At 32.1% G+C, this 15,671-nt stretch overlaps 1 protein-coding gene across 9 annotated transcripts in view; it reads left to right on the forward strand.

Moving 5' to 3' along the window:
• Positions 1-3,133: 3,133 nt before the first annotated feature.
• LOC139498779 (phosphatidate phosphatase LPIN1-like) overlaps positions 3,134-15,671 on the forward strand; it is a 30,023-nt gene continuing 17,485 nt past the window's right edge. For 4 of the 9 annotated variants that reach the window (XR_011658011.1, XR_011658013.1, XR_011658012.1 and 1 more), the window contains exons 1-2: positions 6,525-6,797; positions 11,027-11,304. Coding sequence is in view for 4 of the 9 variants with exons in the window: in XM_071287320.1 (XP_071143421.1) it covers positions 11,116-11,304 (189 nt within the window). In the remaining 5 variants the exon portion in view is untranslated. Of the gene's footprint in view, positions 3,247-6,524; positions 7,087-11,026; positions 11,305-15,671 lie in introns of those variants that run through there. The other 5 variants (XR_011658014.1, XM_071287320.1, XM_071287318.1 and 2 more) reach the window with 4 other exon arrangements.

Raw genomic sequence — 15,671 nt, forward strand, 5'->3', positions numbered from 1 at the left:
CAAGCTGCACTCAGCAAAGCATTTTATTTTACCTTCAAAATACATAACTTTCTAATAATCTACAGACATTCTGATTACTCCCAGCTCCTAGTTTCTGGTATTGCTTGCAGTCATGAGCCAAATGCATTCCATCAAACATAGCTAGGCTAGATAAAGGTACAGTGTTATAGGTTTGCTGCAGTAAGTCATTGTGTCATATTAACAGGAGCTGATTTGGCACATCGTTTCAGCTCTAATGACTGAGACCTGAATAAATGAGAGAATAATAATACTAGTAATAATTTCTTCAGAAGCAATATATACAGCTTATAGAATATACATTTTTTACAACGATTCCAATACGACCCCAAAATTGTTTTTGAGTTGTATAATGCTTCCATGTTGTCTCTGTTATCTTCCGAAGACGCATTTAGTTTCTGGACAACAACTTTAGTTTAAGTGAATGGATCTTTATAAATTTTTACCAGAAGGTTCAATACCACTAAAGGAATGTTGAGATTGATTTTAGGGGTTATGTTTCAAACAGTTTAGGAATTAAGGGACAAAAAAGGGGCCCAAATTAGCATTTTTGTTGTTTCCAGACAATAACTTGTGTATAAGTCTATGAACGTCTCTGAAATTATATCACACGCTTCCATACCTATAAGGGATGGTTAGGATTGACTTTGGGGGTTATGGCTCAAACCATTTAGGAATTAGGGGCAAACAAGGGGATAAAACTAGGTTTTTTCTGGTTGATGGACATTTAACACAATTTAAAAGCAGTGTAAGGGAGGTAATCCAAATACATTTAGAATACAATGTTGTGTATGTGTGGATTTTCCTCCATCAAACTACTTGTAAATTATGTATAAAGAAATATTTGAAAAGGGGGGGGGAGGATTTATGTTTCGGGGAGGGTCAATAGGCAACAGCATAGTGTATTGCACAAAAGCAAAAAAGGGGGTAAACATTTTTTTGTAGGGGTGGGTTGGGGTTGTGATCAATTTGCAAAGGCATAGTGTATTGAACAAAAGCAAAAAGGGGAGGTTAACCTTTTTTTGGGGGGTCGGGGTCAATTCGCAATGTTCAGCATATTGTATTGCACATAAGCAAAAATATATAAATTCAAATCATATATTAATCAATTCTAAGTTCTTTGACTATTTCACAATTATTCTGTGTCAGAAACCTATTATATGTCAAATATTTAATTACAATCCAAATGCAGACCTGTATCAAACGCGAATATTTGTGACCATTTTGTCTGTGGTCGTATCCAGCTGCGCTCAGCGAAGCAATTTATTAAAAGCATATAAACACATCAAATAGAAAAGTTTGTTATTAATTTACAAAGGTACATAAGATTATTTTTTGACAATATTGATCAACACAACTTAAATCTTAATGAACCATTCATATGTTTATCAAACAAATATATTTAAGGATGAACTAAGGTCTGGTTTAGGTTTGGTTTTTTTTCTAACCCAGCTATAACATATTTTGCAGCATGACACCCATTTTTCTTTTCATAAAAAGAGAGTTTATCTAACATCTCACATTTCAGTGAGTACTTGCATATCATAATAGTGTACTTGAGGATACTATACCGGAACTAGAATTTATGTTTCATATCTTGATCTGTTCATAGATATTGACACAGATGGACTCTATCTGCGAATCTATGAAAAACTGTAAGGGGTTTTCAATTGTCAACTTCCATATTTTTCAGCATAAGCTTGATATATCCTCTGTTCGGTGTGGGTGGTTCATGTTTCAGTGAATTTGTGAATCCTATATATATTAAGCCATATAAAACACGAATGCAATATATATGGAACTCTCTCAACACCTTACACCCACCAACTGAATGTCTAGTCCAGTAATGAGTTTCTAACTTTGGTATTGAAATGTAATAACTTTACATTTATTTATAAACACTTGAGTTTCTTCAGGTAAAGGTAACATCAATGGAAACAAAAATGGCCCCGTCTTATGCATGTTATGCCAATATTTCTATTGGCAAACTTCAGTTTGTTATCTTTATATACCTCTCTCTTGTTTCCAATTTATCGACGATAATGACATACAAGTAATATAATATACTGAACAAGAACTTGAGTGTGTTCATTCATTCTTCAATAAAAATCACTTATGAAATCTCTGCCTCTTTAGATCATATTTCTTGATACTGCAAGAGAAGGTTAGAATTATATTTACAGATCTGTTTTGCAGCCCATAGAAAAACATAAATATCTTTCTCCTTTAAGTTGTCATCATAAACATTGCACCAAGAGCATTCACTATAGTCAGGCCATACCATACCGAAATAAAACGGATTTGCTCTTCCATTGATACTGCTAAAAAGGCGACTACAAGAACTTCGCGGTCACCAAAACAAACAAAGCTACAGAAGAAAGCAACAATGATTAATAATTCTCTCGTATTTTAAAGAAACATCGTTGGCTTATTCATACGTTTTATATATAGCACTATAGTCCTTAAATTTCGTAGACACGTACTCTGATATGAAAGAAGAAGACAATCCATAACATGCATAAACTGCTGAGCTTTTGTTTGCAAATAGAGATATTTTTCACCCGAGTGCTAATGTTCATGGTCAGTACGTACATTTCCTCCCTTTGAGTATTAAAAATGTCTTCCCCTCGAGGTAATTAAACGCAATGTGCACTTTTAGAGACCTACTAAATTTTGCTAATTGAAATTGTAAAATAAATCAACATTAATTGTCGCCATTGTGAAGACTTTACGAAAGAAACCGTAAGTTTATAAGATTCCAGTTTGTTTTCGTTTGGATTTGGCAAGCATTGATCAATGCTTTAAATCACAATGTCATTTTTATCGTTGCTTAATTATTAAATATACTTAAGTATTCATGATCATTCATCATAATTATGATTATTGATATTTTCATTAGTTCACAAATCTATAATATAAACAATGCATATTTATATGACACTGTGTTTTATTTTCTTTTGTACAATAACATTATAATGTTTATGTATTTTTCCGTTGATATGTTCTTGTTTGTCCTGATTCCAGGTCAGTTGTGGAATTAGGTGACTGGGTTAGTACGATACTTATAAACAGTTTGTGTTTATGTTGACTGTGACAACACCCCCTAAATCCAGCATTTTCATTGGTTAAGAACTGACATGCCCACATTTCGTAGTATATGTTTGTGTCATATTAACCCGAGCCACCGGTCAATACACGTGAGAGTTCTATCGGCTAATAGAGAATCAGGTATGATGTTAAAATATACATGTTTATTGATTAATCCATTTTATTTTGTAATTGTCTGCGCGTTAAATATTTTCCACTGTAATAAATATTTTGCAAGTTCATTGTCCGTACGATATATTGTTTTTCTAAATCATAATATTTATAAATATATTTTATTGTTTACCTGCTTAATTAATATGCAGGTTGAATACTATTTTAGATAATGTCACACATTATGAACTAATTATTAATACGTTTATTGAAATATTTTAAAATATTTGCATTTAGTACATATATATACTTATTTCGGAAATGTTCTTGTTTGTCTTACATCTTAATAACATACAGGTAAACACTGTCATGTTTCTTATATAAAATATAACAGTTAACTGCAGGCTTGTAACTCTAGTTACACCTTTCCAACAACAAGATTGGAACATATGTTGAAGCACCTGGGTATATGTTATCAAACTCGGACTTCTCTTGAACTAAATTTTAATGTGCATATTGTTATGCGTTTACTTTTCTACATTGGCTAGAGGTATAGGGGGAGGGTTGAGATCTCACAAACATGTTTAACCCCGCCGCATTTTTGCGCCTGTCCCAAGTCAGGAGCCTCTGGCCTTTGTTAGTCTTGTATTATTTTAATTTTAGTTTCTTGTGTACAATTTGGAAATTAGTATGGCGTTCATTATCACTGAACTAGTATATATTTGTTTAGGGGCCAGCTGAAGGACGCCTCCGGGTGCGGGAATTTCTCGCTACATTGAAGACTTATTCGTGACTTTCTGCTGTTGTTTTTTTCTATGGTTGGGTTGTTTTCTCTTTGGCACATTCCCCATTTCCATTCTCAATTTTATCTCTCATAGATGTATTTCATCTATGGTTCTCTTCAGATTTATTTTTGCATCCCTTGTTTTTCAATGAGTACATATATGTACTGTTTGTTTGCACGTCTTAAATTTCTCTTCGTTTTTCCATTTTCGATTTACGTTTTGAATAAATGCATTTCTTCTACTTTCTTTCCCTTTCGTTTATGTTCCCTCTCTTGAACTGTCTTTCCTTTCATACTAGTCGTTTTTATCCCAATTTCTTGTACTATCTTTACTTCCATATAAGTCGTTTTTATCCCCATTTCTTGTACTGTATTTTCTTCCAAATTAACCATTTTATTATTAATATCCTACTTTTTATCGATCAATGAATGGTTGAACGTCTTTATTTGAAATAGTGCCATATTTTCTATTGTTTGTAGGTACCTTAGCGCCCCCATTATTCTTTGTTGTTGATTTGTCGGCATTTTTGTTCTGTTCTTTATATTTGTTTGCATTTTTCAGCATTTTTCTTTTACAAGTCATTTCTTTACTTTTCTGTAAAGCCCATCTATATGCAGACCCTCATGCAATGATTGCAGATTGAATTAAGAAAGCATCGAGATCTTATAGCCAAAATAAATTTAAAATAAGATTTTAAAAAAATAGTGCAAGTCTATCTGCTTATCATTGCGTTATTGACTACTCAACCATTCAATATCTGATACGATGTCCGTCCGTCTGTTCGTCACGGTCGGACAATATGATTGGTTATACCGTTATTTACTCTTTCTTCCATGTCAACAGATGGACTAATGTAAGGTCGTGTTTTGTAATAACATAATCATGTGACATTTATTTAATACCTAAGGGTCACCAAAGTTCAGAATGTAATGTGATGTTATCATCTGTATTGACCGGGTTAAATAAATGTAATCGGATTAAAACAAGGACATATTGATAGGTTTCAGTCCTTCAAAACATTGATTGTTTTATTTGATAAGCACAGATCAGTCCGGCGGAAAAGAGGAATCGGGCTCCCTTTTTTTTTTTTTTTTTTTTTAAAGATCCAGCTAGTGTTTGCTTACTTTAGTATATAAAAGACTGAATAGAAAGTGTTTCTAATGAAGGACCCGACATTATCGAACCTAATATATAATATATGCATTACTTTATACTTATAGTTTTTTTTATATAGATTAGACCGTTGGTTTTCCCGTTTAAATGGTTTTACATTACTAATTTTGGGGTCACTTTATAGCTTGCTTTTCGGTGTGAGCTAAGGTTCCGTGTTGAAGGCCGTACCTTGAACTATAATGGTTTACTTTTATAAATTGTTATCTGGATGGAGAGTTGTCTCATTGGCACTCATACCACATCTTCCTATATCTATTTAGAGTTGAATGTTATCACAGTCAAATAAGAATATACAAGAAATCTGATTTCGTTACACTCCATACAATGCCATATGGAGTAAAAATGTGACTTGGATGGAGAGTTGTCTCATTGGCACTCATATCACATCTTTTTATATCTAAATTCTATTTTTTTAAATTAGACTGAATGTATCAATGTTTTATTTATTAGTAAAAAACGTGTTTACTTGAGGTTATATTGATTTCATTTGAAAGTAATTATACTCCTCATCCAAATTAAGTGACTTACAATTTTAATACTATCATTAACGCGCCTGCTCGTATCAAATTATGACAAGATTTATATACGAGGAAAACGAAATCAGAGATCTATGTTTTAATTATATTGAGTCTATATTTCAAGATATATCCGTTGTAATAACTATTAATCTGACCAGTAATTACGGAGACAGACATATTACATGTTGCTGGTGTCATGATAAAGAAGTGATATTGCGTCAAATTCACGAAACAAAATTTCAAGTCGGGCTTCAGTGAAAACACAAAACGCAAAACAATGCGAAAGGAGCAATGCTTTTATTTGCTGGTTGTCACATTAAAGTATAACAATAAGGTCCTTAACATATACGGGGCAAAAACTCTTATGATGCGTGCAAATCGGACGACCTCTTGGAAATTTTCATAAAAAAAGGGGGGGGGACTGACGGCATATATCAAACTCCGAAACAGTGGTGACATCTGGCTACGCTTCTTTACAGAGAAAGGGAAGTATGACCCGAACGATAACGCTGTATGGAGTTTGGGCATATATATATAAGATTATATAGGCTATTAGAGGTGGACCCGCTCAAGTCATGCTTCAGTGATACCATATATAATCAAACTCTGCCTATAAATGACTCTTATTTAAATATCAGTGAAAATAATATTTAACACATTTTAAAGCAGAAGCTAAATTTTCAAACAAATAGATCTAAGTTGAAATGTTTTACTGAAAATCAATTATTACACAACTTTATTTTTTTTCAAAATATGTTTAAATAGTTCCGGTATGGCTCATGTGATAATTGTCATTTTACTATAAATAGTACTTGTTAATTTTCTTTTAAATAAGGTTATGTGTATTGCTTTTACATTATTCATAATCAATACGATATCGTACCTTTGACATCCACCAATCAGAACGTTATATTTTCTGTGTGAACTTTAACCCCACCTCCACATGATCCGCCATTCATTCAGACGTCAAAATCTAGGTTTTCTTCAGTCTCTTCGCAAAATAAAGAACATTATCTTTGGGGGAATATACAGTACAAATATTATACAATTGATCTCATCGGATATTTTAGGCCACATTAAAGGACTGAACTTAAGGAAATACTTGGTAAGTGCATGCAGAAAAAAATAAATAGAGTTTGTAATGATACCGGTGTTTGACCACACGGATATTGACCCTCGGGCTTGACTACACTGTGTCTATCACTCGTGTATTGTATATGGGTGTTTGACGTAACCGAACATAATAACTAGACTATAACAATTAGCTTTGTGATTACCAATAGACAAACAGGTGATAAGGTGAAAGTACATGTGTCTGTTACATGTTTGTGTTCATGTTTGGGAGTCTGGGCTTTGAACACTGGATAAGAACCTGTATATATCATTATATGTGAGTAAGTGAACATTTATATATCTTCATCAAATCTATGCAAAGATTCATATATTTTTACAATAACATACTTTAATGTTGTTCTATTGCACTTGAAATTGGGAATTCATCAAAAAAGCATATTTATCTGTTTATCATTGTTTATCATGTTTATGTTGGTCCTCTTCCAAAAGAGATAAAAATATCAATGTGACATGATTTAGAAAAATATAGAACTTGATTATAAATGCTTTTATAATTAGAACATTTAGTCCATGACAATTGAATTACAGGAATTTAATTGTTGAAAACAGTTGACCTACTTACAATTGTAAACATACATTTGTACCTACTTGTACATGTATTAGAAATTCTAGTTGGCATTCCATGGATGTCTGTATGTTTTATCCATCATGTCCATGTAAAAATAGTTTTTAACTTATTAGACAGATAAATGATAATCTTTTGAATAACCCCTGCCCCTTGAAAATTAGATAATTATGTTCATGTCAAATTTTGGCATGTTAAAATCATCAAATTTGTCTTGGTATGCCTGGCGCTACTTTTTAGTAAAATGTACATGTATAAAAAGTAAGGAATTATATATAATTATATCGTTAAAAATGAATGAATGATTGGTGAGGGTGGTAAAGGGTTATTTTCGTGCAACGTGATCGCCGTTTTTTATTTCACGTTCAACGTGTTTTTACTTTTTTATTTGACGTTCAGTCGTGCAAGACGGTTGCCTCGTTCAACATGTTCTGCTTATTTAATTTTACGTGCATCGTGTTTTTCAAAGTCTTATTTTGCGTGCTCGGTAATTTTTGAAATAAAATTGAAACAGTTGACAGGGATCGTCAAGAAATACTTTTTTAAAAGCCGTAAACCAATTATATCATAAATGTGTATACTGAATCCGGAATATCAAGTAAAACAAAGAGCTAATATATACAAGAAGACAGTGACTCAGTCACAAAAGGTTTAAATAAAAGTATTTATTTTTCGTGCAACGTTCATTACAGAAATTATTTCACGTTCAATGTGAAATTACGTCTTATTTCACGTTTTTTTCGTGCAAGTACCCCCATTTTACCACCCTCATTGGTGTTAAAGTAAATGGCTCATTTAACAGATTTACAGTTTTTTTTTTTTTTTAACATTTTCATGATTTTAAAAGACCAAATTAACAAACTTATGTCAGTCTTATCTATAAGAGTTTGTACATGCATCTGGTTAGGCAAATGGAAAATGGAAAATTTTGCCATACCAAAATATGAAATGTCTATATTGACAACGAAGAAATATTTCAATAGCAAAAATAAACTTAGACAAGATAATAACAGGGTCACTTGCATAAAAGACAAGTTGTTAACAAAGTTAATGTTTTTCAATTATACAGTTGCTAATGTTTTTGATAAGGTTGCACCTGAAGTAAAAAAAAACCTAGCTTCTGTCTCATAGCAGAAGAAAAACATCAAATCTTGATAAAAAATTCCACTTGCAGTCTGACACCATTTATGTTGTAAGGACAGTTATCTACACTGGCATGACTGGGTTCTTTGGGATTTAAACTTGTGATTAACTGTGTCAGAAAAAGATTTAAAAATTAAAAACTAAGTGTGAGCCAAAATTAATTGTTTCGGTCTTAACCATGTTAACCTTATTCGTTAAAGAAAATATCATACCATACCTGATTGCCATTTATTAAGCATGTTTAAAAAACATAAAAAAATAATAGAATAGTACCAAAGATTTCCTAATAGTAACAAAAAATTATTCTCTGAACCAAACAATATCTGAATTTTCTTGGAAATCCATTAAACTCACATGATCATCGAACTGAAAAGATACATGTGTAATCCATTGAAATTGGGGCTATATTTAAATTTTATGAACTTTTAACAAGTTTAATATGCAGGTATGAAACCTTCAAGGTACAAATGTAACCTGTTATTATCAGTGAAATAGCAATCATTCTTTCACAGTTTATCATCATGTTAGGCCTATAACCAGGATGTTGCTAAGGGAGATTTTTTTGGATGTGACACTCTGACTTTAATAGTCAAACTTCAAAAAGTTTAATATCTATTTTAAATCTAATAGTCTATTTCTAGTATTAAATTTGTTTTCATAGAGTGTTTGTCCAAACCCCATACCCCTGAAGTTTGATGTTTAGGAATTGTACATTGGAAAATTCTATCTATAAATTGAAAATTGAAATTGAAAATAAGTTATTTAAATCAAACATGAGGTCTTTATTGTATAGCCACCATTCAGTTATTGTGTTATTTGTTTTGTGTTGGGTTTCTGTCTCATTGACATACATGTATACACGTATATATATCACTCATCTCCATTTAGGGGACCTCTGTGGCCAAGTGGTCTTTTAAAGTATTGAAAATACTATAGGTCTCTAGCCTGTCAACACTGAGGTTTTAAGTTAAAATTGGCCCCCAATCTTATTTTCAAAAATTGTTAGTTTTCTATCTATGGTTGATGGTTCTCTCCAGGCATTAAATTAAAACTGACCACCACTTAATAGCACCATAATGCTGAAAGTGGCATTAAACACCAATCAGTTAATAAATCTCCATTTATTCTTACAAGGTTTAGTCATTTAAAAAAAAAATGGTTGGAAGTAGGATTTGGTTCAATAATTTCCAGGTAATTTGTAGTATTTCATCAAAGTCAAAATAATCACAAAACATTTTATCATGTTTATTAATAGCTATTTATAGTTATTTCAAAGAGATGATCAGATAAGTATGTATGTTAATTATTCAAAAGTAAAATGTCAATAAACATTAAACAATTTGTACTTTTACCATATTGTTTACAGATGAAGTTTTATAATATCCTGTTTAAGTACATGTAATATTACATATTGAGAAATATCAGTCAACTTTATTATCTCTGAAAATTCTTATATAAATTCTAACTGCAATGTCTGCCAAGTAAATGCCAGTATTAATTTAAAAAAAAATCAATTCATACTTTTACAAATGTTTTAAATGACTGTTTAACAGACTTGTATGGAAATAAAATTGGGTCACTTTGTTTAGATATATATCACTGTATATCTTACATTTTCTTATGACAAGGTTGTAATTAAAGCAATATTAGCCAGCTATGAAATATATCAGCTAAACTTTTTTATCACTGAAAATTGTTATTCTATCTGTTGTTATGGTCATGTACCTGTCTGCCCTACATATGTACACAATGCCAGTAGTAAAACGAAAATCAATTCATTACTGAAGGTTTTTAAATGACTGTTTAAAAGACTTGTAAGGAAATAAAATTAGGTCACTTCGTTGTAGGTGCAATGAACTCTGAGGTTTTATTTAAACCCTCATAAATCAAAAGTTTGGCAATAACATTCATGACATAAAAATGTTTGGAAAAAACATACCGGTACATGTATATATATAGCGTAATTGCAATCATATATTTATAAAACTGACAATCATGAGGTTTATAGATTATTTGATCATGGCATATGACCATCTTATATCCTGATTGAATAATAATGACAAGTAAGAAAATATTGTGGGTTAAATCGGGTTTAATATAGGGATTGTTAAATCAGGTTTAATCTAGCCTGTTACTTTTAAATGAATTTTATACCACGATGTCATTGTGTCAACTATTACCAATAGCCATACTGTATGACTGTATAGTAATCTAATAGGCCTTTATATCGCTATTTGTCCACAATTACTGGAAATAAAAAAAAATTTCCTGTAAAATGTTTACGCTATAATCATGATAATAGAAAATATCTGATCATGACACCACAATACGTCAATAGAAAAGTAATTGTTGTATGACGTCAAAAGTTTAAGCAGGACAGATTCTAGGGAAGCTAGACATATTTCCAAATAGTGATAAGACCCTGGCTATAGAAATGTAAAACTTCAATCTGAATCATGCTCATATTTAATTTATTTCACATTTATTTGCAGGTTTTGGAAAAAGAAAATTTCATCCAATTTTGAAGACATCCTGAGTCCAATCACTGAAATGTCTACCATGTAAGGGAATATAACCCAGCATGAGTTATTTCAGTTATGTCGGCAAACTCTTTTCTAACGTCAAAGGATTTTACAATGAAATCAATGCAGCAACGTTAACAGGTGCTATAGATGTCATCATTGTCGAACAGGAAGATGGGGGATTCAAATCGTCACCGTTCCACGTTAGATTTGGTAAACTTGGGGTCATTAGAGCTAGAGAGAAAGTGGTGAGTTTGATGATTAATAATTGTAATAATGAAGAAATTAAATATATCCTCGTCTCTTGGGCTTTCACAGTCTTCACGCTGAACTGCTAAATCTACAGGCCCGCAGCTCAATTTTTGAAAATTTTTAGTTAGATTCTGTTGGCCTGTAGGTCTGATTTTTACAGGCCCGAGAGCAATTTTACCAGCCTGGGCTGCCACTCGTGAAGACTGCTTTCAAACTATTAACATGAAAAAGAATGCATAATACGAATTCATATGACGTACAAAAACATATGATCTGACCATATATAAAGAGATAACAGGAAACTACAAAATGTAAAGGATAGTACATTTACATCATGTACATAGTACATCAAACCACAGCCTCACTCTGAAAATAGAAATTAATGTCAGAATCTTATTGTGAAATTTTGATTGAAATTATTGATTGATTTTTTATTTTTGGTGTTTTAACGCCACTTTTAATCACCGCATTAAGGCTATTTCGTGGCGGCCAGTTTTTATTGGTGGAGGAAGCCGGAGTGCCCGGAGAAAACCACCTTCGATAGGGCCAAAATAAAAATATGGTTTGTTTCCCCTCGCCCGACCGACTCAGAGAAATCTCGCCGACTCAAAAGTTTTTATTCCGTTTTTTTGCAACATTTTTTTTTATTTCCGGAAATTTTTCGGGGTTGTTTCCGGTGCAGATGATCATTTTATGGTGACCAAAAATCAGCGGTATTGTTTTTGAATTTCAAACATCCTGTATTATTTTGTACACATTCCGATCACGTGATCGACTGGTTTATTTATCCGAGGGATCGTTAATTCACCCAACGATGTCAAATATCTTAGGAACCAGTTCAATAAATGATCAAAATGGCGCCATTTGCAAAACTTTTACTGCCAAATTAACATTTCCTTCCTCCCAATTTTTCTTTTTTAAAAGATACCGAAACTTAAGAAAGGAATGGACAGAGACATTTAATGCATGTCTCAGGTGCTGAAAAGTTCATTTCTAAAAAATATAAGGGAAGTGTTACCCCCTTCTCTGACAACGTGGTCTCGACCATTGATTGAACCATCTATGACTATATCATTACTTTTTCGCGTTTACTACCGAACTGTCAAACCTGCATTGTTTGAAGGAGGCAACCCTGTTATCAAGGGATTCATTATAAGCCCGTATATTACGATTACTTGTTCATCCTTGGCTCTTTTTCAAATGGATAAGGGAATAAGACAAAACGAAAATTTTGTGTAGATATATATGAAATATCGATATTTGTCAACCAATCATCAATATAAATTGTTTAAATATTGCTTTGAATTTAATGTAAACAGAGGATGGCTTGGATTAGGAATAGTATTTAATGCTAAAAAGGCCACAAATGTAAACAGGAAGTTATGTCAGCCAGTAAGGGAGATAATTTAGGAGGGAAAGACCTAAAAGAAGTATTGTCAAATCTTGAAAAAAACAAAAAGAAAATGTACAACACTACCTTTTTGAATGTGACCTGTATTCAGATGAAAGAGACACATTATTTTATCAAATATACTTCATAACAGGACAAATTCCAACAGATCTAGATAATTTATTAACAATCAATTTGCCAACTGCAGAAAATATCAATCAACTATTAGCGGAGAACATAGAGGAAACAAACCGTTTTAGTGGATAATTTGATACAAATTTCTTTAATTTTTTTATATTTTTAATTTTTCATGCCATTTCAATAACCTAATAAACCATTTTTTAAATTTATTTCACTTCATACAATAATTCTATAATATTTTTAAAGCGCCACCTACAATATTTATATATAAGTACAAAGGAGAAACTACATTTGTGATAATTATTTTACAAGAGAGGATAATTTACAAGAGAGATTACTCTGTCATCACGACAAAGATTGAAGATTGTAGAACTTATCTGGTGGCACGTATTCAATACACCTTATCGCTATTTGTCCGCCATTACTGGATATCACACAGTTTCCCATAAAATTATGACATCATAAAACAAAATAGCTGACGCCACAATGAAAAAGTAATTGTTGTATGCTTCAAAAGTTCAAGCGGCAGGGTCAGCCGGGAATAGCGATAAGGTGTATTGTTTATAGAATTATCAAACACAACCTCTAAAAATCAATAACAAACCAACCGCGCGACTCGACAAAGTTACTGAGAATTGTGGAAAATCACGCGCTTACCACAGCGCTATCCAAAAATCCTCGGGAGAACACTGGAATCTGTTTCTCAAATGTAGACAATATGCATCTTTTCCAATGATCTCCAAAAAGATGTTTTCTTTCTATGTAAAGACATTGGGCATGGTTGTCGTTGTTTTAGATGTCACAATAAGAAATTCAGAGGAAAGCAAGAAAATTTGATTTTTATTATTTATAAATTAATATTGGTGATTTCCTCAATGTCAGAAGCAAAATCTGAGTCCTGAGCTGTCAGAGGGTAAATTGTTTGATGGAACATTCTTCAGGTTGAACAACTACAGTACATGCATATATATATTTAAAACAGTTTGCTACTTAGTAGTCAGACTCACTGTCAAAGGGGGAAAAAAATCACAGTCATGAACAATTCTGAGATACAAATCCAAATAAAATCAAATAAAATTAATGTCAAGTTGACACCTGACACAGAGAGCTACAAACATTTAGACAATTTAACACGTACATTTAAGTTGCTACAGATGGCTATATATGCCAGACATACACATAATCGATTTGTTTTGCTCTGTTGGATATTAAAAAAAATATCAAGATATAAAAAAAAAAAAAAACCCTACCTACCTACCCACCTACAAAAATGTGGGTAGGGGTTTGGGGAAACATACATTCTTTTAATTGTGGCCTAGGAAAACTGAAAATCCTAGTCAATTAAGATTGGAGTCGAGTGCACCTGCTCGAGCGGGGTTCGAACTCACAACTTCAGTGTTGACCAGCTAGTGATTACAGTAGTAACTACTTAGACCACTCGGCCACCGAAGCCCCCAATTGAAATTATTATTGGCTGAGTTCTGCAATAGCTGTTCCTGTTGTTTTTTTTCGTTGATCTTCCGACCATTAGAATTTACAGATTTTCACTGAATTTGGGGGATTGAGGTACAATATTGAGATATGAAAGAAGAGATACCACACTAAAACAATGATGGAAAAATTACTCTTACATATATATTTCCATAAAGGAAGCTTTAAGTGCTCGATACTTAAACACCTACAAATTTGACTTGTGTTGAGTGCTGTCTCATTGACATAATTCTTGTGACGTGAAATCTATTTTATTCTTTGTTTTTGACCCAGTTAGAGACTACACAAACAAATTGGTCTGTTTTTAGATCATGTAGAAATTAGAATGATATGGGTTATCTTTAACCTGGTTACTGATTGTAAGATTGTACTGGTACCAGTACATTGAGTACAGTGTTTAAACCAAATATACATTATTATTCAGGGGAAAGCAATTTTCGTGGATTTCATTGATTTCATTAATTTAAATGTTCAATAAAATACAAAGTTTGTCAAGATTTTAATGCAGACTTCAATGTAAAACTACAAAATCAAATGATTAAATATAGAATACAATTTTTCCTTAATCTATAAAAATTGATACAAACGAAAATAACAGAATCCACAGTTTTTTTTGCATTCGGTCTGCAGAGAAGTTAAAAAAAAAATCAACTTTTTGTACAAATCTTTCTAAACTATTTACAAGACCAGCTTAATACTCTTTATATAGATATAAGAAGATGAAATATGAGTGCCAATGAGACAAATCTCAATCCAAGTCAGAATTTATTAAAGTAAACCATTATAGGTCTAAGTACAGCCTTCAACACAGAGCCTTTGACAGACACCAAACAGCAATCTATAAAGGGCTCCAAAATATTACTAGTGTATTACATGATCCTGATGATAGAAACTCCTTTAACAAATGTTTAAAGATCACAATGGAAAAATGATGGATGATATGATATATATAACATACAGTATTAAGGATGTTCGCGGCTCAGTTTCAAAATAAATAACTTTTCATAAAACTAGTTTATTTTGATAGGGGATTAATTGAGGAATAAAAAAAGCAAAAAATATATACATGGTATAGGGGTCAATGTGTTTGCTTTCGAGATATAAGCCATTAGAAATTTGGCGGGAAAATGTTCTCTCTTGACTTTTCATAGCTTTATCATTGGCCAGTCAAAGTCCAAAAATATTATGAAAAAATAAATAAGATTTTATAAGACTTTTACAAATGGCTTATAATTATTATACATGTAAAAGATTTATAAAAAGAAAAATGGGGGTTCATGGGCAAAATTGTTTAAGGCATTCTAATGGGTAAAACCAGAGGATTCCAAAAATCTGACAAAA

This window comes from Mytilus edulis, chromosome 12 (assembly GCF_963676685.1).
Source record: "Mytilus edulis chromosome 12, xbMytEdul2.2, whole genome shotgun sequence".
In the NCBI taxonomy this organism is placed as follows: Eukaryota; Metazoa; Mollusca; class Bivalvia; order Mytilida; family Mytilidae; genus Mytilus; species Mytilus edulis.